We start from the raw sequence: 26,575 nt of genomic DNA, 5'->3' as shown, positions 1-26,575 counted from the left end.
ATGCTCACTGCATAGGCTATATCTGGCCTAGTGCTTATCATAGTGTACATAACACTACCAATAGCTTCAGCATATGGCACTTCTTGCATTTCTTTCTGTTCTTTATCAGTCTTAGGAGACTGATCTGTGGTTAGTATGAAATGGCCAGCAAGAGGCACATTAACCTCTTTAGAGTCTGACATTTTAAATTTCTGCATTATTTTCTCAATGTAGGGACTTTGAGATAGTGTTAATTTCTTGTTCTTCTTGTCTCTTATGATGTCAATGCCAAGTATTCTTCTTGCTGGTCCCAAATCTTTCATATCAAACTCTCCATGAAGTACTTCTTTTAGTTTTGCAATTTGACTTGAATCTTTGCCCATTATAAGCATATCATCAACATAGATGAGTAAGAAAGTAGCTTCTTCAGTTTCAGACCCTTTGAAGTAGAGACAAGTGTCATACTTTGATCTTGTATATTCAACTTTAGTAACTACAGAATTGAATCTTTTATACCAATCCATATAGTGATTTTTTCAGCAAGCAAACCAGTTCTCCTTTCTCAGATTCCACTTCGAATCCTTCAGGCTGGGTCATGTATATTGTTTCTTCAAGTTGTCCATTTCAAAATGCTGTCTTTACATCCATTTGCTCGATTTCCCAATCATTTCGAACTGCAAGAGCAAGCATCGTTCTGATGGTCTTCATTTTAACCACAGGTGAGAAAATCTCAGAGTAATACACTCCTTCAACTTGTGTGAACCCTTTGGCTACAAGTCTAGCCTTGTATATTGTTTCTTCTTTCCCTTGAATGCCAGGTTTGTGTCTATAAACCCATTTGCAGCCTATTACCTTTTGGCCTTCTGGTTTTATAATCACTATCCAAGTTTTATTTTTCCTTAGTGACACCATCTCTTCAGACATTGCCTTGTTCCATTTCTTAGCATCTTTCCTTGATATAGCTTCTTTATAGGTTCTTGGGACTGGTTCTGTTGGTTCAGTGACAATAGCCAATGCATATGCAATAATATCAGCTTCTGCAAATCTAACTGGAGGCTTGATTTCTCTTCTGGTTCTGTCCCTAGCAAGTTGGTAATCTTCTAGATTTTCATCTTGAGATTCACTTTCTGCTTCAGAATTCATCTCAGTTTCTGTTTGAGTTTGCTCAGGTTCCACCTCAATTTGCACACTGGTTTTCGACTTGATTTCATTTCCTGCAACATCAGAAAAACTACCTTTCTCATTTCTTTTAAAAGAAAAATCAAGTTCATTGAAAATAACATCCCTACTTATAATCACTTTGTTATCTTCAGTTGATAATAACCTATATCCTTTAATGCCATTTGGATAACCTAAGAAAATGCATTTGACAGATCTCTTCCCTAGTTTATCTTCAACTTTGTGTGCATAAGCTGCACGACCAAAAATCTTTAAATGAGTTAGGGAAGGGGGCTTACCTTTCCATAGTTCTTCAGGAGTCTTGGCATCAAGCTTTCTATTTGGACTTCTGTTAATGAGATAACAGGCAGTGTGTAATGCCTCTCCCCAGTATTTCTTGCTCATTCCAGCCTCTAGTAACAGACATCTAACCTTGTTTAGCAAAGTTCTGTTCATTCTTTCAGCAATGTTGTTTTGCTGAGGAGTCTTTATCACAGTTCTATGCCTTTCTATCCCATACTTCAAACAAAGCTCATTAAATTCATCATTAATAAACTCAAGGCCATTATCAGTTCTTAACACTTTAATCTTTGAATTTGTTTGAGTTTTTACAAGTGTTTTCCAGTTTTTAAACGCTTCTAAGAAATCATTTTTGTGTTTCAAGAGAAAAATCCAGACCTTTCTACTATAGTCATCAACAATGGACATGAAATATTGGTTACCTCCTGTTGTTTTGACCCTACTAGCTCCCCAAAGGTCTGAGTGTATGTATTCAAGTACACCTTTGGCTCTGTAATTGCTATTCGAAAATTTGATTCTGTGTTGTTTTTCCTGCACACAAATTTCACAAAATGGTAAGTTTGCATGTGTGTAATTATTTATTAAACCTTGCTTCGATAATTCTACCAATCCTTGTTCACCAATGTGTCCCATTCGAGCATGCCAAAGCTGAGTTTCAGACACATGTTTGTTTACAATTGCAGCATAGGCAGGCATGATTGTTTGGCCATTTAGAAAGTACAATCCATGCCTTTTGGTGCCCTTCAATATCAGCATAGACCCTCTTGTGATTCTCATGACTCCATTCCTTGTTTTGTATTCATATCCCTCATCATCAAGGGTTCCAAGGGATATTAGGTTTCTCTATAAGTCTGGTATGTGCCTGACTTTGGTGAGAGTCTTCACAGTGCCATCAAAACTTCTAATAGCAATAGATCCAATCCCAGTTACTTGGCACTTGTGATCATTTCCCATAACTACACTTCCTCCATTAATCTCCTCATAATCAATAAACCAATCTTTGTTAGGACTCATGTGGTATGTACACCCACTGTCCAAGATCCATTCATCACAATTCTTTTGCTGCAGAATATTGCAGGCATCACCACTTTTCTCACTAGTGTAGCAATCATTTATCACAGCAAAGAGATCACCATCTGAGCTGTATGTTTCATCTACCACAGCATTTGAGTCATTTGACTTCTCTTCTTCATCCTTTTGTTTCTTTTTCTTGTTCTTGATTTCCCAGCAGTTCTTGATCAGATGACTAACTTTGCCACAGTGATGACATTTTTTTGTCTCATTAGGTCTAGACTTGGATCTTGAGTGACCTCTAAACTTTGAGTTGTGCCTTCTTGGATTTCTTCCTCTCGTAAATAGGCTTTCTTCCTATCTTGTCTCTTGTCTAGCAGCCTTTTGCCAATTCAGTTTAGCATCTCTGGACCTGAGAGTACTCATGACATCTTCCAAGGTTAGTGTGTCTCGACTGTACATTATCACAGTCCTCATCTCTTTGAATTGGTCTAGAAGGCCATTTAATATGATCACAGCTTGATCTTCTTCCTTAATTGTTTCACCCATATTAGTAAGAGACAACACGATTCTATTTAACTCATCAAGATTTTGATCTAAGGAATTAACAGGATTCATTTTAAAACCATAGAACTTCCCTTTCAAGAAAATCTTTGTTGCAGTCGATTTAGTCATGTAGAGATGATTTAGTTTAGTCCAGATTCCTAGTACAGTCTTCTCTCCAATAACTTGCCTTAGTACATTATCAGCTAGGTTCATAATAAGTGCTGATCTAGCTTGTTTCATCACAATTTCAGAGTCTTCTTTCTTGACTCCATCTGATCCTTTCTCTGGTTTTTCTGGTTTTTCATCCTTTTCAGTTCGATCTTTAATGGCTGAATCTAACTTCTGGTAGATTAATATAGCCATCATCTTTTCCTTCCACAAACTGAAATCTCCAGTCCCATCGAATCTCTCCAGGTCAAATCTTGTTGATGATGAAGCCATTGCAGCCAGCTTCTTTGAGTTCTTGAATTCTTGGTGTTCCTTAGATGTTGAAGCTTTGAGATCTCCTTCTCCTTCCTACAAAACCACGGCTCTGATACCACTGTTGTAATTCAACAACACATCAATTCAACATGAGAAACACCAATTAAAATCAACAAACAACATAAAAGTATGAAATTTAAAGCAAAAGATTAAGAGCAGATTTTTATCCAGGTTCGGCCAAAACAATGCCTACTTCCTGCTACCCCATTTGGTATTCATTCCATTCATTTAGCTTCAAAGTTACAATCAACCCCAAGTATGTTACACAACCTCAAAGTTGTACAAGAGAAAACCCCGATTCTCTCACTCAAGCACTTCAAGAAACTCGACTTGGACAGTGCCTCACTTCAACTTTCTCTCTGTTTCTTCACACTCCAAATAGACCACTCACTCTCTGATTTTTCTCTCTCCTTATCTAACTGAGCTCACATGCCTTTATATATAGGCTTATAAGAGAACAAAATAAAGGAATAACTAACTTAATTACCCGAACTTTGAGGAGTGAAAACACACTACTACAAAATTGGCTTTTTCCAACAGTTTATAACTGTCTTTTATACTATTTCCCAACGGTTCCTAAAACCGTTGGCTATGTGGGTGTCATAAAAATACGGAACTTTAAAAGACATCTTATAACTGTTGCAAAAAGTCACTTTAAATGACAGTTTACAACTGTTGAGAAAAATTACTTTATATGACAGTTTATAATTGTTGGTAAAAATATTATATAAATGAAATTAAATTAGTTTTTGATATATATTTTTTAAATATTAAATATGTATTATAATATTTATTTTCATCAAAAATTAAAATAATATTAATTAAAATAAATAAAATTAATATATTTTTTATAATTAACAATATATACAATATTAGTCAAAAAAAAAATACAATTCAAAATAAATAATAATCATCATTATTACAACTTAATTTCTAAATTAATATCATAATCTCTAAACAAAAAATTGTAATAATATCAATATTACAGATCTTGTTCTTCAAAAAAAAAATATTACAATGACTCTTCTTCAAATCTTACAGCTTTTTCGAGTTGAAACCCATCATGATGAACCTTCATCAAACCTCATCCGAATAAACAAAGGTTTCACATCCGAATCTTCTTCTCCTGTTAGCTATGGTTTCCATAAACATCATCTATCTTCCAACATTCAACAACTGAATAATTTCAACCTTCATCAAAACCTCAAATGGAGTTAAAAATATATACACTTATCTGAACAACAACTCAACTAGACCCGTCCATATTTGGAGACGACGACTCAACAGGACCCGTCGAGATCCATGGACTTTGTTGCCGGAGATGACTCGTCCGAGGACATGAGAGGGAGCAACCCCGGCGATAACCCCGATCCAACCTTCATTGTGCAAGCCCGTCGCCGTCTCTTCCACCACCCCCTGCACAAAGCCTGTCGCCGTCCTGCGCAAAGCCCGTCGCCGTCCCCTGCGCAAAGCCCGTCGCTGTCCCCTGTGCAAAGCCCGTCGCCGTCCCCTGCATAAAGAGTCGTCGTCTCCTCCGTTGCCCCCTGCGACTGAGAGAAAAAGAGATGTTTGAGTCTATGATATGCGGCTGTGTTTTAGACTTTTGTCTTTAGGGTTACACAATTTATTATATATACCCTATTTGATTTTACCCAAATTAATTATTTTATGATTAAAAAAAATTATTTTATAAATTATTTATTTATATAAAATAAAGTAAAATGATACACTTTAATTTTATCCCAATTAATTATTTATTATTTATTTATTTAAAATAAAATAAAATCTAATAGTAAAAGATAAATTTTATTTACACCCCAAAAATTTCTAAAAACAACCTATTTTAATATTTTTTTAATGTAAAATTTATATCTTTAATTGTACCAAGTATTTTTTACATTTTTTCTTCTAATTTATATTCTTAAAAAATATACCCATAAAATAAAAATAAATTATATATCAAACATGTGTGATTTTTATCATCGTGTCAAAAAAAAAAATATGTATCAAACATTATAACAAAAAATTTAAAATAAAATAGAAAAAATAAATAAAAAATATACATATACATATACATGATTTAGAAAAAAAAAAATATGAAAAAAAAAATAAAATTAAGTATTGAAATTAACATAAAATAATGTGAGGAAAAAATTTTAAAAAAATATTAAGAGTAATTTTTAAAAATTGTTTAATTTAATTTTTTTTAATAATGGGGTATAATTATCATTTTATGGGTGTAAATATAACTCCCCTAGTAAAATAATATGTTAAAAAGAATTTTTCCCATCAGTTTATAATTGTTGGTAATATTAAGTATTCCCCACGGTTTATAACTGTTGGGAATACTAAGTATTCCCCACGGTTTATAACTGTTGGTAATACTTAGTATTACCTACAGTTATAAAGTATTCCCAACAGTTATAAACTGTTGGCATTTATTGTTTTCTTTTAAAAAATTCTATTTAGTATTGCCCACGGTTCTCCACTGTTGGTATTAATTTTTTCCAACGGTTTTTTGTGCTTCATTTCTAAACCGTTGGGAAAAACTTCCACTCATCTTTTCCAACGGTTTTTATAATTGACCCTCTTATTAACTGTTGGGAAAAGCCAAATTTGTAGTAGTGACATAACCGAATTAACTAACTTTTCCAACAAACTTGGAACTAGATAAAAGACAACTTGTCTATTTGTTTGGATTACAAAAAACCTACATACATTTCTATAAGCCATCAACTCCTTTTAGGAAACCATCATATCAACCTGTGCTTTGGTTGTGTAATTATTAATTTATTGTAACTAAAATTAGTGTATGAAGAAATTAACAATGATTTGTGTCGATTTCAAACCCTAATTTGTTCCAAGAAAAATGATATATTTATCTTGTTTTGCTCATCGTCTTCCTCCTAGAGGCTTTCAAGGACCTTTAGTTTTCTCCTTACTTAGCTCTGTACTCAAGGTTTGGTTTTTTCTTTCTTTAATTTAATTATATTATTTACAAATTGAATGGTGGAGGAAACCACTACTAGCTTAGTGATTTGTGTTGAGTGATGTTTTGGGTTTATCCATGATTATGAGAATGATGATCAGTTTGGGGCAAATAATGATCGATCACAATACAAGTGTGCTTTACAATTACAATGATATTTTGTGATTTTCTTGGGGATTTATAAAACACAACGAGTATCTGATACCATGTTGAGAATTATGGAGTTTCATTTCAAAACTAATTGGCATTGAATGGAGTAGCTCATGTACTTATATATGGCTCAATTCTTTACCATTTATTCCATGTGGGACAATGTCCACCATACTGTGCACTCCTAATTATTTCCATTGACAACAACGAACAACCTTCTAGATTTTTTTCTTTTTTTTTTTAATGTATATTAATTACATATTTTTGGATTTCAATCTTTTCTAGCTAGCCAGGCGTGAAGACAAAGTTGTTATTTAATTACTGAATACATGACCAATCTGTTTGGACCTATTTAATTGTCATTTTCACGAAGAATCAATCAATATGACACACCTTTAGATAAGTAATCATGTAGAACTTTACAGAGCACTAATCAAAGTTCATTATAGACTTATTAAGATTTGAAGCTTGATAAGAACAAGACCCTTTGACAAGTCTAGTATATTCTCTCTTCTCTTCTCTTGCTTTCCTTTATTTTTTTTCTTCTTAACTTCTAAGAAACTTTAATTGGGCTCCCCATATTTTTTTGGGCCATGACTAAGAATGGCAAGCAATACAATACTAGTGAGGCGGTCTTTCATTACAATTTCAATCCAATTCCCTTGTACATTTTAATTGTAAAGGGAAAAATTACTCTCTTTTTTTGTCTTTTAGAAGAAAAAAAAATAGAATTTATAAGTAATAAATTACAAATATATGGATAACAATTTGTAATTATTCTGTCACAAATTAAAATAGTTTTTTATTTATTCATTAAATACTACTTACAAAATTGAAACATATGCTTACAAACTTATTAGTTTCCGTTACAAATTTATAAATTTTGTTTAGAGAAAAATAAACACTACATATTTATAATTATCCCCATACGTATTTTTATGAACTTTTCTTTTCAAATTTTTTATTTCATAAAATCTTAGGCAGTTTTAGAAATTTCTGTAAATGCTATTTTATACTTATTGTTAAATGATAATTGGCATCTTAAATTTTTAAACATATATAAAATAATATTTTAAGCTAGTTAATTTTTTTATTAAAATAAAATTTAATAATAATCTAATTAATAAGCTAGTTAATTCAATTTGGATGGTTGGTTCAAGATTATCGTTTTTTACTTTCATGTCTTAATCATATTTCTTTAAATTTTATTAAACAGTCTGCAAATAGGGCTGCTCATTGTGTTGCATGAGCGTCTTGTTTATCTTCAGATTGTATTTTCAGTAAGCGATGCTCCTCCTGATCTTATATTTGTCGTTGAAGCTAAATTTTTTTGATTGAATAAACTATCTTTTGCTCTAAAAAAAAACAAGTTTCATCATAACCGTTGAGAATGGGAGTATTCTTACTGGGAAATTAGATGGGTCACCTTCTTTTATTTGAAATTATAGTCATAACTCTCTCGATAACTCAAAATTGGATGATTCAAAATATTTTAGAAAGTTGAATTGAAGGCGTATAGGTTCAAGTGAAGGGGTGCGAATTAGGGAGGATCCCTGGATTCCAAGACCCAAGTCTTTCTTCTTTTATGATAAACAGTTTAGAAATAGATCTCACAAGGCAAGCCACACAATTTTGATCAAACCCTAAACAAATCTCTCTTGGTTAATTTCTTGTATCAACACAACACCAATAATTATTAATTAAAACGTTTGTTTTGATCGAGTCAATCATGAATAAATAAACTAGGTTGGACGAAATTCGTAGATGATGTACAATAGTTTTACGAGAAAAGACAAAGGAAAATAAAATTATTAATTAAAATGGGGCTCACAATTTAGTCAACATAACTTAAAAACTCCTAAACGCGCTTTATATTCGTCACACCAAACTGTTTTCTTCCGCTCTCTGTTCTTGTACAATTCTCTTAACTATTTTCTTTTTTTTTTTTTTTGTTGAAAATAAACAACTAATCATGATTCAGATCATTCTCTTCAACTTATTTCTAGTACTAAATCTTTTGAATTTAGGGGCGAACTGTCAGCAAAATTATTCAGGATCACAATCACAACGCTGTGACATTAACAACCATGAATCAGTGACAGGGCCTTCCCCAGCCATACTTTACAATTGCAACGGCCAAAAACGGTTCTGCCAATCTTACCTCATTTTCAAAACTCAACCATTTTTCGATTCGATTCGAACCATTTCCAAGCTCACGTTAGCGAGCCCAGAAGAGTTGGCTAGACTCAACAACGTTGAAAAAACCAAATCTTTTCCTTTAAACAAAGAGGTAATAGTTCCTGTTAATTGTTCTTGTGGAGCAGATCAGTACTACTACCAGGCCAATGCAACAGTAATCTTAAACGAGAATGATACGTATTCAACCATCGCTAACGATGTATTTCAAGGATTAAGTGCTTGTACTTCTCTTGTTCGTGCCAATTCACATGAAGAACATGCTTTACAGGGTGGCATGGAACTGAAAGTTCCTCTTAGGTGTGCTTGTCCGACTAGGAACCAAACCCGAAACGGCACCAAATATCTCTTAACATACCCGATTAGCTCAGGCGACGATATTGAGAAAATTGGTGAGAGATTTAACGTTACTTTGAAAAACTTACTCTTTGCAAATGGGATTTCGGAGCACAATCCGACAATTTTCTTTAAAACTACAATTCTTATTCCTCTCTCTACTCAGCCTCTAAGTTCTCAAACCACAGTTCATAATAAGAGTTATGATGATCATAAGACACCCTTTAGTTCTTTTCCTTCGAAAGAGACTAAATCGAAGAAGAAATTTTACGCTATTTTTGGGATTACGGCTGGTTGTTCTTTGCTAGTCCTCTGTGTCGTTATAGTGGCTGCTGTTTGGGTTTACAAATCAAAGAGATCGTCATCATCATCGCCAAAGGGTTTATTATTGTTACCAACTAGAACGACGACGATGTCGCCGGAAGATCTCCGAGTGGAGATTGCTAGCTTCGAAAGAGGTCTTCAAAGGTTTGGAATCGAGGAGATTAGAAAAGCTACTGAAAATTTCAGTTCCGAGAATCAAATCGTGGGTTCTATCTACCATGGTGTGTTTGGGAAGGGTCATATTACATTAGCGGTTAAGAAAACCAAAAGAGATGTCTCAAGAGAAGTTAACATTTTGAAAAAGTTAAACCATTTCAATTTGATCAAGCTTGAAGGGATTTGCAAGAACAGAGAGTTTTCTTATCTAGTATTCGAGTACATGGAAAATGGTTCATTAAGAGAGTGGCTTAGCAAAAACGACCAAGAAAAGGATTGGAGCTGGAATACAAGGATTCAGATTGCTTTGGATATTGCCCATGGCCTTAACTATCTTCATAGTTTCACTAAGCCGGCTTACGTGCATAAGAACATTAAGAGCAGTAATATTCTGCTCAACAGAGACAAGAGAGCCAAGATTGCCAATTTCGGGCTTGCTGGGCCAGCTACGGATCAGGTGAACATCCCAAGTCGTAGAAGTAGTTCTCATTCCGATTTCCCAAGGACTACTACTGCTCACGTGGTGGGAACTAGAGGTTACGTGGCTCCAGAGTATTTGGCAAATGGGATTTCAACACCAAAGATCGACGTGTATGCTTTTGGAGTTGTGGTTTTAGAGCTTTTGAGTGGGAAAAATGCTGTGATTGGGAAAGAGAATGGAAGACAAGTGTTGCTGTCGAAAACCATTGTGGAGATTATGGAAGGAGATGATGAAGCTAATAAGCTTGATATGTTTATTGATCATGGCCTTAAGGAAGATCATAGATATGTAGAGTTTGCCATTAGGGTTGCTAAATTGAGTGTCGCATGCTTGAATCCAGAACCGGAGACTAGGCCAACCATGGGAGATGTCATTTCAACTCTCACCAAAATTCAGGCAGATTTACATAAAAATTGAATTATCCTGTCCTGTAATGTAATTAAGATTTTCTTTTCTTTATTACATTAAGAATTTGTATTATATCTTAGTTTCTTTTTTCTTTTAAAGGGTAAATTTCCAAGTAAATTTCCAATAGGAATGCACATTATCCTTATGGCCCCGCGCGGACCTGCCCTTAATGAGGCGGGAAACAGAGCGGAGACGAGAATCATTTCTTGTCCTTAAACATGACAAGGACGAGGAGGATGACACTCCGTTGAATACATTAATTATCTTTTTATTAATATTTTATAGAGAAATTTACAGCCAAACTCTTATATATTTTAATTGTTACACCAAATCATAATTAATAAAAGAACCGAACCAAAAACCCCAACTAACCATTGTTACAAATTTTCATAATCTTACAGCAGAACAAAGGGAAAATGGGTACCATTTGTTAGTTTGTCATTGTTGGAATCTTTTAAGTAGTTAACTCTCAAATGTGAAGAAAGCAGCCACAGTCGAATGCGAAGCTTCATCAATGTTTACAGCTCCCTTGAAGGTCGAGTCTCGAATATTCGAAAACGATTCTCGTTCTGCACGAACGATGAGGACAAGTGGTGGTTCGCTAGAGAAATGAAAGAGTTCTTAGAGGAATTCGAGGAGGAGATCAAGGTTTTCAAAGAGGAAAAAATTAAGATTTTGGAGCTGGTGAAGAAGATGATAGAGTTCTATAACTTAGTGGGATCTGTTAGAGAGAGTCTCACATTGCTAATGTGTGGAAAGATAATGGAATATATAAGAGGAATGGGCTACTCCTCCCATTGCTAATTGGTTTTGAGATGGAATCTCATTCACCTTATCCCAAATTCTAACATGGTATCAGAGCAAAACAAACAAAAAAAAACTCTAGCGACTTTCTCACCTAAAAAAAATTGATCATAGTAGAGCCAAAAAAAAAGCCACCAAAAATCCAAAAATAACTGATCCAAGAGCCAAAGTCAAAAAAAGTCACTTCTAATTCGGGAATAGTGAGCTAAAAAATAAAAAGAACCACCAAAAAATTATCAATCCCAAAAGTAGAGCAAAAGAGCCACTTGTGATCAGGGATAGTGAGCTAAAAAAAGAGTCGAATATGATCGAGTTGTCCAAGATGGTGAGCAAATAGAATAACTACCATCTTGAGAGGGGATGTTAGAGAGTCTCACATTGCTAATGCGTGGAAAGATAATAGAATATATAAGAGGAATGGGCTACTCCTCCTATTGCTAATTGATTTTGAGATGGAACCCCATTCACCTTATCCCAAATTCTAACAGGATCTTTGAAAGTGAAAGGGGTTCAAAATCCATTTGGGCTTACCGAGGAATTTTCTTGACATGATCGTTCAGGTATGCGTAGAAACATGTTGAAGGATTCAAAAGAGAAACACAACGAAGAACAATACGGCAGAGGGTTTGTTATCATCTCCGTTGTCGTTGCCATCAAATCCTCAACTAGCGCCCTCTCTTTCTCATCCGCTCATTTGATGCTCCAGGGTTTTTTTTAGTTATTTATTTATTTATTAATATATTTTTATTTATTTTTAATTTTAAATAATTTATACAATATTTAAATTGTTAAAATTATTTCAGCCAATTAAAACATACCACATGTACACATATGTACACAGTGGCATCAATTGGCACTTAACATATAATTTTAACAGAATAATTAAATTTGCAAACATAATAAAACAAAAGGGAGTATTACTACAAAAAAAAAAAAAAGATAAAGATGTTAAGTATATAACACTTGAAACATACGGGGATTTAGCCGCAAATTTCTCTAATTTATATTTATAATATGTGTATTTTTTTTAGTATATTAGTGTCTTTTTTATAATTTTTTAAGTTATGTTTTGTATAATAATTAGTAAGGATATTGGCGGTAATACTACTTAAACTACACTTTTAGTTACACTAAACCCCATAAACCCAAATTTTAGTGGTAAAACCCTCTAAACTTCGGTTCTGTTTTGCTCTTCACTATTTCGTTAGTGAGTAAGTGTTAAAGGCCACCTTGTAGTGCTGATGTGTATAATAACATACACGTGGTATATTTTTATTGGTACACATCATATATATTATTTAAAACTATAAAAATAATTGAGAATAAAAAAATAATAATTTAAAAAATTAAGAAAAATAAAAATTAAAAAAAAATCATCTTCTTTTCCTTTTCTTTTCTTCTTCTTCCTCTTTCTTCTTTCGCCTTAGTTCTTTTTCTTTTCTCCTTTGATGGCAGCCACTAACACATGCTTTCTAAGGACTAGCTCCAACGGCAGCTGACGAAACACCAGAACCCCACTACCCCGACCGACAAGACCCTAAAATCCTTGAAACTCAGAATGATGAGACCTCAGATCCTCTCCCCCTCTCCCTATCTCAGTCACTAAAATCCCTAGAATATCGGATCTCTAAAACCCCAATTGACGGAGCACATCTCAACTGTCAGAGATACTCTAGAACTTCTCTCAAGATTCTCACTCTCACTCTCTCGCTCAGATCTGATGTTAATCTCCCTCACTCAGATATTCTATTTCTCTCTCTCTCTCTCACTTGCGCTCAGATTTGTGAGAAATCCTAGAGATTGAGTAGTCGAGGGCGATAAGGATTTCGAGTTCTGAAGTTAAGAATTCGGGAAAAATATATAGGAGAGTTTCACAAGTGAGTTTTCGTTGATGGAGACTGATTTGGGAGGAGTCACAGATGTAGAGGGGGGCGTGGTCTATTAGGGTTTTGGATGAGAGGTGACGGCGACGACGGTGGGTCTTAGGGTTCTTTGTGATGGCGAGAAGATGGGGTATCAGGGTCTTGGTCACTAGCGTTGGATAGCTCAAGTGAAAATCTTGCCACCGGACGGCTGAGAGAGAGAGAGAGAGAGAGAGAGAGAGAGAGAGAGAGAGAGAGAGAGAGAGAGAGAGAGAGAGAGAGAGAGAGAGAGAGAGGAACATAAGCTTAGGGAAAGATCGGTTTGGGGTTACAGGGAAGGAAAGGAAAAAAGAAAAAGAAATGAAGAAAAGAATTATGTAGAAGAAACTTTAAAATTGGTTCTAAAGATTTAAGGTGGTTATGGAGATTGTTAATTTTGTTCTAATTTGGTTTTAGGGTTGAACTTTATAAGAACTATGAGCTCTCTTGTTGTTTTTTAGAATCAAAAGTTATTTTCAGGAGGCGGACGACATTTGGCTGGGTGTGGACGCTGGTAGTGATAATGGTGGTGGTGTGATTGTTAATTTTGTTCTAATTTGGTTTTAGGGTTGAACTTTATAAGCACTATGAGCTCTCTTGTTGTTTTTTAGAATCAAAAGTTATTTTCAGGAGGCGGACGACATTTGGCTGGGTGTGGACGCTGGTAGTGATAATGGTGGTGGTGTGATAGCAGCAGTCTGTTGATTGTAGCGTGATAAAGTCATATGAGAGAAATAAGGAGGAGGAGAAAGAAGAAGAAAAGAAAAACAAAAGGAAATGATTTCTGATGGATTGTCACACAGCCTGTAACGTCCCCACTTCAAGCCTCCATTGGGTCCTTACACCCACGGAATGAATGACTCTTATACACGAGTACGCCACTCTGGCTGCTTCCTGGATTGATGACTGACCCTACAGACCAACACGAGTGTTTCCAGCGTCAGGATCGAAACCTGGCTCTGATACCATTTGTAACGTCCCCGCTTCAAGCCTCCATTGGGTCCTTACACCCACGGAATGAATGACTCTTATACACGAGTACGCCACTCTGGCTGCTTCCTGGATTGATGACTGACCCTACAGACCAACACGAGTGTTTCCAGCGTGCTTTGTCCTCACTCACACGCATCCTGGGAAAACTTCTCAGGAGGTCACCCATCCTTGAAATTGCTCCAAGCCAAGCACACTTAACTGTGGAGTTCTTTCGAGATGGGCTACCGAAAAACAAGATGCACCTTGTTGACATAGGTAGTACCAATCAATCCATTTAAGCTCTCTTCAACTGTGTAGTCCCATACCTACACAGTCTCAGAATCATCCCACTTGACCTTCCCAGGCGGTGTGGGATTGCACAGCTTACCCGGTGTTTCCCCTTACGGATCACGGGACTACTGACTGTCACACAGCCCCAGGACCTGATGGAATGTCTATTCTGTTCTTTAAGCACTACTGGGATTCGGTGGGAGATGATTTCTGTGATGCTGTCTCGGACTTCTTCATGAATAACAGTATGCACAAAGGAGTCAATGCTACGAATATAGTGCTCGTCCCTAAGGTCCAGAACCCAAAGAGAACCAACCACTTTAGGCCCATTTCTCTCTGCAATGTTATGTATAAGGTCATTTCTAAAATCATTGCAAATAGAATCAAGCCTATCTTACCTAATCTTATTTTCCCTACGCAAGCCGCCTTTGTTCTCGGAAGAAACATACAGGATAATAATGTTCTGGTTCAAGAGATTATCCACTGTTTCAACCGGAAAAGGGGCAAGGAAGGCCTTCCTGCCATTAAAATTGATCTCATGAAAGCCTATGACAGGCTGAAGTGGGATTCAATTGACCAAGTGATGTCTTGTTACGGTGTTCCCTTGAAGTTTCGCAATTGGGTTTCCCAGTGAGTTTCGACTACCACTCTCAACATTTTCCTTAATGGGAGACAAGTGGGCACGATCAAACCTTCTTGTGAGCTTCGTCAAGGGGATCCCCTGTCACCTTACCTGTTCATCTGGACTGCTGAGATTCTATCTAGGCTCCTCCTTGATGCCCTTGACAAGAACATTATTAAAGGTATAAGGCTGAGTAGAGGAGGCCCGGTACTCTATCATATCTTTTTTGCTGATGACTTAATTTTGGTAGGCAAAGCTAATTTGGATGAAGTCAGAGGTTACTGGCAGTGTCTTGAGAGCTTCTGCGCTTGGTCTGGGCAACAAGTTAACAAACTCAAAACCTCGATATTCTTTAGCAAAAATACGCCAAGGGGCTTGAAGCAGGAGATTAGAGAGACCTTGGGTATTGGGTCACCGGAGGGTAATGTCAAATATCTTGGCCTACCCCTTTCCAAATCTCGCCAAAAGGATGTCGATTTCAATTTCATTCTGGACAACCTCTCTACTAAACTTCAGGGGTGGAAAGCTAAAACCCTGTCCAAGGCGAGGCGGGCTACCCTCATCAAACTTGTAGGCCTGTCTATGCCATTGTATGCCATGAAAAGTACTAAATTCTCTAATAGAATGGCCTCCAAAATTGATAGTATGGTGTGTGACTTCTGGTGGGGGTTTGAAAAGGATATCCACGGTCTCTATCTCAAAGCTTGGGACAAATTGTGTCTCCCAAAATCATTGGGAGGACTGGGCTTCAGGAAATCTAGAGAAATGAACCAAGCTTTTCTAGCAAAGTGGGAGTGGAACATCCTGAATGGAAGTCAATCCCTGTGCTGCAGGGCGCTTAATGCTAAATACCTAAAAGGAAAAGAGTTCCTTAATTGTGGCTTCAAGGACTCAGATTCCTGGTTTTGGAAAAACATCATTAAAACAAGGAACATCCTGATGAAAGGTGCGTGCAAATTGGTGGCGGATGGAAAGGATACTCGAATATGGGAAGACCCTTGGATTCCCCACCTAAAGGATTTCAGACCTAAGGCCCGAGCTTCGTATTATGGGGATCATAGATTTGTGGCTGAGCTATTGTCTTCAGATGGTGGGTGGGATATTCATAAGCTAAATAACCTTTTTGATCGGGAGACTGTTTTGGCTATATTGAAAGGAGGGTCTCCTTCTGGTTTGGGGCATGATAAGTGGGTTTGGACTCTGGAAAAGGATGGACGATTCTCCTGCAAATCTGCTTATCTCTCTCTCAAGCGTTGGAGAGAGCCCCCCATTGTGTTGTAGCGCCTTCTCTCTCGAATAAACTTTGGAATAGTAAAGTGTTAGAACGTCACAAGGTTCTTTGGTGGTGCATCCTCTCTAATGCCCACCCACTTAGATCTATGATTAGGAAGAGATTTCACATTAAGGAGGTGGGATGCCCTCTTTGTGGTAGGGAGGAGGAAATTGTGGAACACCTATTTCTTACCTGCGATTTGGCCCTTCATGCCTGGCGCTCGTCCCCTTGGGGCATTTTTCCAATTAGTGATACTGGAATCAGAATGTGGGACTGGGTCAAATTCATTTGGAATCTGAACCATAAGGGAATTGCAGTGGATGAGGTTTTCCTGTATGCGTCAATTGTGGTCGACAATTTATGGCGCACTCGAAATGAAAAGGTCCATAATAATATTACCGTGGATTTGTTGAATTGTATTGACTCTATTCGATTTTCTTTTGCAGATTTATATGCTACTATTTTCCCTCCCTCCGCTCCTTGCCTGAAGGAGACCTGGTCTCCCCCTCCTCATGATTGGATTAAAGTTAATTGTGATGTTAAAGTGGATCTTGATAGCATGTGCGTGGCAGCTGTTGCTAGGAACCATTTAGGTGAGGTGGTTCGGGTTCACACATCTAGGATGGATTTTGCTGACGCGCTCTGTGGGGAAGCGGCGCCTTGCTGTTTGGCTATTTCCGCAGCGCTGGAAGTGAAAGCTCGTTTAGTTATTGTGGAGAGTGAATCGAGGGTAGTTATTAATGCGCTCAATGGCATGGAGTCTCGTTGGGTCATTGGTAACTATGTCTCCTTTTGTGATAGTCATTCTTCTTGTTTTTCTAGTTGTATTTTCTCTAATATCAGCAGAACTTGTAATTTTGTCGCTCCTAATATGACTAAGTGGGTGTTTACCCACAAGTTGTTTGGTGATATTACGCTATCTTCTATCCCCTCAAATATTTTATGTAATGACCGAGAGGTCTAACTTGTTGTTTAATCAAATACGTTTTGTTCAAAAAAAAAAAAGGAAAAATATGGTTTTGTAATTTTTATTTTTTTTTTAATTTTTTAAATTATTATTTTTTGTATTTGTGAATTATTTTTATAGTTTTAAATAATATATATGATGTGTACTAATAAAACGCATCAGTAGTACAAGGTAGCATTCAACACTTACTCATTAACGGAATAGTGGAGAGCAAAATAAAACGGGAGTTTAGAATTACCATTAAAAATTGGGTTTTTGAGGTTAAGTGTAACTAAATGTAGAGTTTGGGCAATATTGTCGCCAATATCTCTAATAAGTATATTGAATAATAAATAATGTGTAATATTTTAATTTTTATGTAATTTAATATTTTGTACATTTACAAACTTTATTTTCGCATTAGGAGATTTCTTGTCTCGTGCATGTCCCATTAAGGGATTTTTTATTCTGTTCTTTATGGGTTATAAATGAGAATAGGAATTAAAATTCTTAAATTGATAGGGGATTACTCTTCGCCAATTCTCTACTACGTGTGTATGCCTAATTAGAATGCCACATTTTTCGAGTTAGTATCAAACTGTATTAGACATACTCTAATTCTCATACATTTCATTGATAATTCTTTCATTTCATTGATAATTCTTTGGTGAGAATTATATTATATATTCTTAAGTATTTCATATTACTATTAAATTACTAATACATTTCAAAAAAAAAATTACTAATAAATTCCTGTAATATTTTATAGTATAACACTCTTCCTTCCTAATTGGGTCCAGGAGTTGACCAAACACCCCCTCATTTCAAACTTCTAGTATTAATGTGATTTTTTTTTACCTTACCAAAAAAAAATTATGTGTAGTGATTTGTGATTATCCTCCAGGCTCCAACTGTTTTCTATACATACATATATATGTTTCATTGTTAAAATTATTAAGCTGTATTTATAGGAAGAAAATGAGTTGGATAATTAGGCCTGGTCATAAATATAAAAATAAATAAATAAATGGCAATTTGGCATCTCACGTGTGGGGTATCTAATTCTATCTCTGCTTTTTCTATGTAACTGCTTTTACAAGTTGTTCCGTAGTCTAGTGAATATATATGAAATGTGCCACCAAAGTCATGCGTCATCCAATACTCTATTGAATAAGAATAAAAATAAAAATATCTCTTTAGGGAGGATTATACTTTGGATCAAAATGAACTTCCTACAACTAAACATTATCATTACTTTTATATTCTATGATCAATTGTCACAAGAGACAAATAAAATATTCATTTTGAGAAGTAGTTAGAGAATATGAGCATAGTTGTCATATTGATACCTAAAATATTGTAGGAAAATTTAATGTGCAGAATCCACATATATTTTTATTATGATTGTATATGTTGTAGTTATTTTGTTATTAAGACGTGAAAAATATAGTTCAAACAGTATATTATACTCTTTTATTTTATATACATGTGAACACTAATTTTTATATTATAAATTATTTTAAATTTTACATAATATATTATTATTTCTGAATACGTATATTAATACCCTTTTTGTGGGGCACACCGGTGTAAAAGCTCCCTAATATATCCATACAAAGTTCAAGATCGTATTAGTTTTTGAAGTGATGAAATATTATACATTAATATTAATTCTCCTGATAATTTTTTTCAATAATCTTACATGTTAATCGAAAAGAAATCATGCTATGAAAAACTACATCCAACAAAGGAACAACATAGAAAAAGGACCAAGGTTCGTATATGACTCTAGCAACAAACCAAAGTATACAAACTTGTCTGAGAAATTTTACAAATAAATAAACACACTCGCACTTCACTAATAGAAGCATAACAAAGTCAGATCACACAAATCACAACCAAAATTACATAACAAAACAAATACTAAAAACCATTATTATAACAAAAAAAAACTACAATAAAGTAAAACACAAACAGTGAAAACAAAACAACAACTCCCTTCAAAAAAAAAAAAACAAAACAAAACTACACGTACGCTAACAGGGAGTAATCACGTGTTGTGTGATGTAATAGTAGAGATTTTTTTTTTTTTTTTGTATTTTTTGCTTCAATCAAGGGTTCGAATCGCACCACAATCTCTCTTAGAATGTTTGGCATTTTTGTTGGGGTATCAACTCAAGTCCCACATCGAAAGAATAGGTAATAATTACATTAGATATAAGTGTTCCACATACTCCATTGGTATGGGACCTTTTGGGAATGTGCCAAAAAAACAAAATTGTGAGGGTCTAAGCCCAGAAGAATGGGGCGCAACAAGTGATGACCTCGGGATTGAAGATCTATAGTGACTTGTATAAAAAATCTACCTAATATTGACGGGTGGTCAAATAGTGTGTCCCATTGATGATTACAAGCGATACAAAATGGAGATCTATGTCAAAAGTCTTCCTGACAAAGTTGATGGTCAGGCGGCGAGTCTTCCACCTACTCTATTAGTAGACAATATCATACTAATGTTGGAGCTAATGTGAGGTGGCAACCTAACAAGGTGGAAGAATGGGGAGCAACACTTTTAGGAGGCTAGCTTGTTGTAGCAGTGTCATCCTTAATAGAATGGAAACCTTTGAAGGTATATTGCCAATGACTAAATTTAAGGGAGGATGAGGTATGAGTTTCATATAGCTAGTGTGTAGTCCTCGAGATTTTCTAAACTAAAGGAATGGAGAAGGGATCGTCACCACGTGATCACACCAACGACCTACAAGCCAAAAGGAGCGACAAGCGACATTGCCAAGCAACTGAACAATCAAGAAGAGAAGCCCCATCTTGGGGTAAGTTGAAAAATGCCTCTTTTATTCATCAATTAATCAAATTTACCTCTAATTTTATATTTATTTGAAACATACCTCTTTTTATATGTATTGTACCCAAAATACCCTTACATAAGAGAATTACATGGAGAGTATCTTAAAGTGACAGGGGTAAAATTGGTACAATGTTTAAAAAAAGAGGTAAAAATGATAGATTTTAAAAAAGAAGGTAAAAATAAAAGAAGACAATATAAAAAGGGTATAGAGTGTAATTTCCTCCCCCATCTTCGATACCCAACGTCACATACCATGACCCACCTCAAATTCCCATTGTCGCAAACCACTACCCATCTCTGAAGGAGCCCTATCAACCTCAAGTGATCAAGGCTCAACCCAAGGCTTACCCCCTACAAATTGCGCCATGGTACATAAGAAGTTGCACGTTGGGAAGACGAATATGGGTTTGGAAAGAGGAAAACGAGAAGAGAAGCAAAAGACTACCTAATTGACGTGGGAAAAGATGATCTGCCACCAACTCATGTTTGTTTGTGTACATGCATAGAAGAGAGGGCCTCTTGAATGTAACCTGCCATGGCCCCAAGGGTAGTGGCACACTACGTCCAAGGAGGCCAAGCCACAAAAGGAATGAAACCCTAAATCTAAAGGGTGAGAATGATTTTTTTTTTATTCTCCTCACAACTCTTTTAAGAAATGTTATTAATTTTTATGTAGACTATATAAGATTTTTATCTCCCGAACTATGATATATGTATTATTGTACTCCCTAAAATTTTCATCGCGTTAAAAATAGTTCCGAACTATTCACAATGTTCTAAAATAGGATTTCTGTTAAGTTCTATCCTATGTGGCTTACTGAATGTTGATATGGCTAGTCAATGTTGTGTCATTGTCACGTCAACGTGTGTAATTTAATATAAAAATTAATTTAAAATTAAAGTATATATATTTTCTTATTATAAATTAAAGAAAAATAAACTAAAATTAATATTTTACATATTAGAAAATAAAACAAAAAATTTAAACATAATTAGAATGAAAATTGAAATTAGTATAGATTTTTTTAGCATAATTGATTAAGTTAACTTAATCATTAACGTACACCTTAGAATCCCAAACATTTTATTCGGAAAAAAAAAATGAACATGGAAAGGAAAAGAACAATTTCATTCTACTGATTCTTTAACACAGACCCAAAAATCATGTTTTAAAGAAAAAAAGTTCAGTGATAAGACGAGATTAGACTTCACGGTCATTACATATAAAAGCTTCTCGGTATCGAAGAGATATCCACTATACGAAACTTCTTGTGGGTAAACATCCACTTTGCCACATTGTGGGCCAAAAAGTTACAAGTTCTTACAATTAGGGCTGTACATCGGTCGGTTTGGGCGGTTTATCCTATATATTTTCTAACCCAATCTAAAGTTCGGGTTGCTAAAATTTAAGTGCAACCCGCCCAATTTAAAAAAAAAAAATCTATAAACCGACCAACGGTTTGGGCGGTTTGGTCGGGTTAACCCGCAAAGGCCAAACTTTTTTTTTTTTTTTTAGTTTTAAAGTCAAAATCAATAAAAATTAAAAAAATAAATTAAAAATATCACATTCCACTAAACTACAATACCATATATATGACTTTAAAACTAATAATTAAGTATATAACTTTATATTATTATATATTTAATCATTTATATTATATATAATAAAAACTAAAAACTTTAAAAAAAAAAAATAAAGGTGCAAAATCGGGTTGGTCGGGTTGGTCGGTTTAATTGGGCGGGTTGGACCTATTTTCAACCCGCCCAATTAACAGATTGGGCGGTTTGTAATTTTTTCGGGTTATTTCGGTTTGTAATTTTTATCGGTTTTTTCGGTTCGGTTTGGGCGGGTTATTCGGTTTAGGCGGTTTACAAATTTTTTTGTACAACCCTACTTACAATATTAGGAAAAAAAACAACAAACAAAAGAAGAGAAAATTTTTTTACAATAGTTGGCATAATTATCAATCTCCCATCTAGCACAAACACCATTAAAAGTGTTGATAACCACACTAGAGTCGCTTTCCACAATTACAAATTGGTGACCACGCTCCATCGTCGTATCCAAAGCCAAATAACAAGCAGCGACCTCGCTACAAAGGGGTTCAGTGAAACATACACTCTTAGTCATCACCCAAACTACCTCACCAAGGTGGTTAGGAGCAACAACCGCTAAACATATCTTCCATCCCCACACGAACATCGCAGCTCAGTTTGATCCAATCTAGAGGGGCAGGGGACCATTTCTCCACCAATACAGGAGAAGAGTGAGAGAAGGGAAACCACAGTAATCTGCATAACAATAAGAAATAAAGTCAATGTAATGTTTTATGCTACCCAGATTATTATTATGTACCTTGTCATTTTGAGCTCTCCAAATAGTGTCCACGACAATGGAGGCATACAGGAAAACCTCCTCCACATTGATTCCTTTTTTACTCAGACCCTAGATGAATTTAACCTAATCCCACATACGAATGTCATTGTCCTGGATATATACCCAACGGGGAAGATTTCCACAAATGTGACGACAGTGAACAATGGAGAACTATGTGTTCTATAGATTCCTCTTCACCCCCACAAATAGGGCAAATGTTATCATTGATTTGCAGTCTCTTTCTTTACTCTGAACGCACATGCAAAGCATCGGAAAGAACACTTGACCAAAGAATCTTATGACGCTCAAAGATCTTACTATTCTAGAGCCTATTCTAAAGTGAGGGAGAGACATCACAATGAGGGGTTTGTTGAAGAGCTTCGAATAGGTAAGCCGTCACTAGAGAATTTACCATTAGGCTCCTTAGTCCAAACCCAAAAGTCACAGCCTTAACCTGAAGGTCTATCCCTTTTTAAAATGGCACTGATCGTATCCTAATCAAAGAAGTAGGTTAACTTTTGAAGATCCCAATCACCATTTTCAGTCAAAAGGTCAGCAACTCTGTTAAACCCAATGGACGGGACCCCCTTAGGTTTCATAACAAAATACTTCACATGGCTACCCAGGGATTTTTCCCAAATATTCGTGTCTTTTCCATCAACTATCACTTTGTTGGGAATATTTTACCAGGATCTAGATTTACTAACAAGTATGTTGATTAACATCTTAAATATGAATTCTCTAAAATAATGAAATTAAACACATAAGGGTTTAAGAAAACCTTACATTGGTTGCAGCGGAATATAATGACTCCTTCCGTTCAAGATCTAACCCTTGATTCTTTTCTGTCGCAGAGCATTATCAAGATCTGAACCTGGATCTCTTTCTCTCCTTCGGGTTTAATTACCATAGTCTTACTCATTATGTTGAGTACTTGACTTGCTATGTGTGGGCATCGCACTCTTTCACTCAAGGTTCGAATGGTGAAGAACAATGAAGGAGACTGAAATCACTAAGGAATGAACTCTCTCATTTACTAGTTGTCTGACATAGAAAACTAGGTTTGATTTAGTTGAAGACATCAAGTGAATGAGTAAGAGCATCATGTTCCTTTTATAGTGTTTCAACTAGGGCTTAAGGCTGAATTATATGGATTAAAAAAGAATAAAATATTGGACAAAATAAACACACTAGGGTCGGCCATGTAATGGACTATTCTCTAGTTATAATTTTGCCCCATTTTTCCAACCACTTATTCTTCTTTCAACAATACCATATTTTCCAATTCAATCCTATAAATGTCAAAATTATTTATTTAATAATTATAATTAATTATCAAATAAAAATGTCATTTATATTATTTATTACTTAGACCATACAAAGTTTTTTAATTAATAAATTGACCACAAAACTTCTTTTCTTCACAATTAAGCTCTTGCTTAGTGAAAATTCTTAAATAAGACAGTCTAATTTTAGAATTATAATTGATTTATTAAAATCAATTAACTGAGTCTGCAATTAGTATTATCTCAGCTAGTGAGGGGACCACGGGCCTATATAACCGAACTTTCAATTTACCAAGTAAATTCTCTAGCCTATAATTCCGCCTTGCACCACTATATATTTGGAATTGAATAGCGCTCTCAATTATATAGAACATTCTATATGTACCACGATATAGATACGTTATGATTATCTATTGTTACAATCCTAATAGTCAAAGATCATCTAAAGATGATCTACACTGAATAGGGACAAATTTACCGTTCTACCCTTCAATGTATTTTATTCTTAAAACACTTAGCTACCTATAAATAATATTTCAGTAAACTAATATAATTACTGAAATGAGATCTCAATCATTTATCTCTATCAAGTCAAGCTCAAAGGAAATCATCGTTTCACTTCTAAATACTTATAGAAGTTATAAATTCCATATCTATGTTTAGCGCTCCCACTCAATTGAACTACCATGTTCTCGAGATGTAAATATTTGTCAGAACCATAAGTTAGCTTCCACGAACAACTTGAAGAACATAAATAATACAACTAAGCTGAACCTAACCATATCAGGATTAAGATCCATAGACCTAAGATCAACCATTGTTATTGACTTAAAAAGATATAACGGTAAGTTTAAGATATCTTTTCTAAGATCAATATCGGCCCCTTCCAATGTATACTCCATATCATGTGTTGATTCTAGTAAAAAAACAAGAAAAAAAAAGCTCTGGAATGCTCTCTTAGGGTTTTTCCCTTTTCTTCTGGATTTTTCCAACTCTTCTTCCATGTGATGATGTGTAACCGTCGTTTTGTTTCCCTCTCTAGTTTTGTTTCTTTCTCATCATTTCTAATTAGGTTTAGGCATTTAATGCACCTCAGTGAATCTAAAAAGATCTATTTCTATTTAATACTCTTGCAGACCTTATTTAAATCTCTTTTGTTTTTCTTCCTTCTCTCTGCTCAGCGCACCGTCAGTAGAAGAACTCGGGGGATTTTGGTGATTATTACCTCTTATATTGAGGGATCACGCCAGTTTCTAATTAATGTTGAGATGGATTCGGCATCTTCCACTCCTTCTCAGATGTTTTTTGTTCTCAAGTATTTTCCTTTTCTATATATATCTTTCTATGTGTTGCTTAATTTACTAAGTGTTTCTCTGGGTATTTCTTTATCTGTCTGTCCTATTTCCTCTGTCTGCAAAATCCTTTCCTACTGTGTCATGGCGAGTTCCAGTAGAAGTTCGCCTCGTCATCTTGCTTTGAATGACGAGGAAGCTCTTATTCATAACTTTGATGGAGTTTCTTTGGGTAGTGGCCCTTCTTCTGAGTCTTACTGCTTAGTTGTTAAGATCCTCTCTCTGAAAAGCGATTAACCTGATTGGCTTGACAAAGCTATGAGGGAAGCTTAGACCTTAAGATATCCTGTCAACTTTACTGAATACCATTCTGGTCTCTTTCTTGCTCATTTTGGGTGTGATGGAGACAGGCGTATGGTTATTGAGAACCACCCATGGCATTTTGACCATTGTCTGATGGTTTTTGCTAACCTTGAGGGTCTTAATCTTCTTCAACCAAAACAGCTTAGGTTCGTTCCCTTCTGGATGCTAATCCACTATATTGCTTTTGGATTTAGGTCTCCTAGTCTTGCTAAAATGATATTGGAGATCTCATCGAAATCCATAAAACTACTCTAATGGAAATCTGTGGACCTTTCCTGGGAATTTGGGTTCTCTTAGATGTTTCTAAGCCTATTCGAAGGGGGATGCAGGTGTTCTTTCGAAGTCTGGGTAGGACCAAATGGCTTTTGTTTAAATATGAGGGTCTTCAGAATTATTGCTATTTTTGTGGAAAATTTGACCATATTTTCTCTAAATGTGGCTCTTTTCTGCAACGCTGTGATGAGGGTTGTTACCCTTCTGTTCTGCCTTTCAAGGAGAACATTAGAGCTCCTCTCAAATCATAGTTTAAGCGTGACCCTTTTGATTTGGCAAACTCTATTCCGTTTGAGGAGATGAATCTTCGATCTTTGGCTCAAAATCATGATCTTCAAGATGTTGTTAATCAGTTTCTTCCTCAAGCAAGTCTACCCAGTTCTCTGGATACTCCCATTACTTTGGCTCCTGCCGATAACCAGGTTCACTCCTCGTCTCCTACTTCCTCTCAGGAAGTAGTGACTTCTGACTCTCAGTTTAGTGGTCTTCAGAGTCTTCTTTGTGCTGTTTCTCAAGCTTCTTTGAATGAGCCATCCACTACTATTCATATTGACAAGGGAAAAGGGATTCAAGCTTCTGACTCCTTTGTTCCTCATTTTTCTCCTCGAGCTTTATCTATAGGTGGTGGTTCGGGTACCAAGAGATCTTTTACTAGGCAGGATTTGGTTGTTGGTTCCTCTATTCGTGGCATGTTGAAGAGGGCAAGGGCCAATGGTGCTGATGTTATGGTTCTTTCTGATGATTCTGATCATATTGTACTGGCGGGTGTTGCTGAGCAACCCTGCCTGGAAA

At 35.6% G+C, this 26,575-nt stretch overlaps 1 protein-coding gene across 1 annotated transcript; it reads left to right on the top strand.

Moving 5' to 3' along the window:
- Positions 1-8,501: 8,501 nt before the first annotated feature.
- Positions 8,502-10,819, top strand: LOC115696542 (protein LYK5). The gene has a single exon (XM_030623440.2). It carries the CDS (start codon positions 8,589-8,591, stop codon positions 10,524-10,526), a length of 1,938 nt encoding a protein of 645 aa, XP_030479300.2. The 5' UTR covers positions 8,502-8,588; the 3' UTR covers positions 10,527-10,819.
- The last annotated feature ends 15,756 nt before the right edge of the window (positions 10,820-26,575 follow it).

The sequence above is a fragment of the Cannabis sativa genome, chromosome X (assembly GCF_029168945.1).
Source record: "Cannabis sativa cultivar Pink pepper isolate KNU-18-1 chromosome X, ASM2916894v1, whole genome shotgun sequence".
Taxonomy (NCBI): domain Eukaryota; kingdom Viridiplantae; phylum Streptophyta; class Magnoliopsida; order Rosales; family Cannabaceae; genus Cannabis; species Cannabis sativa.
This window is presented reverse-complemented; position numbering and strand designations above follow the sequence as displayed.

Coding starts and splice junctions, on each gene's coding strand:
- LOC115696542 (XM_030623440.2), top strand. CDS start 8,589: ATGATTCAGATCATTCTCTTCAACTTATTTCTAGTACTAAATCTTTTG.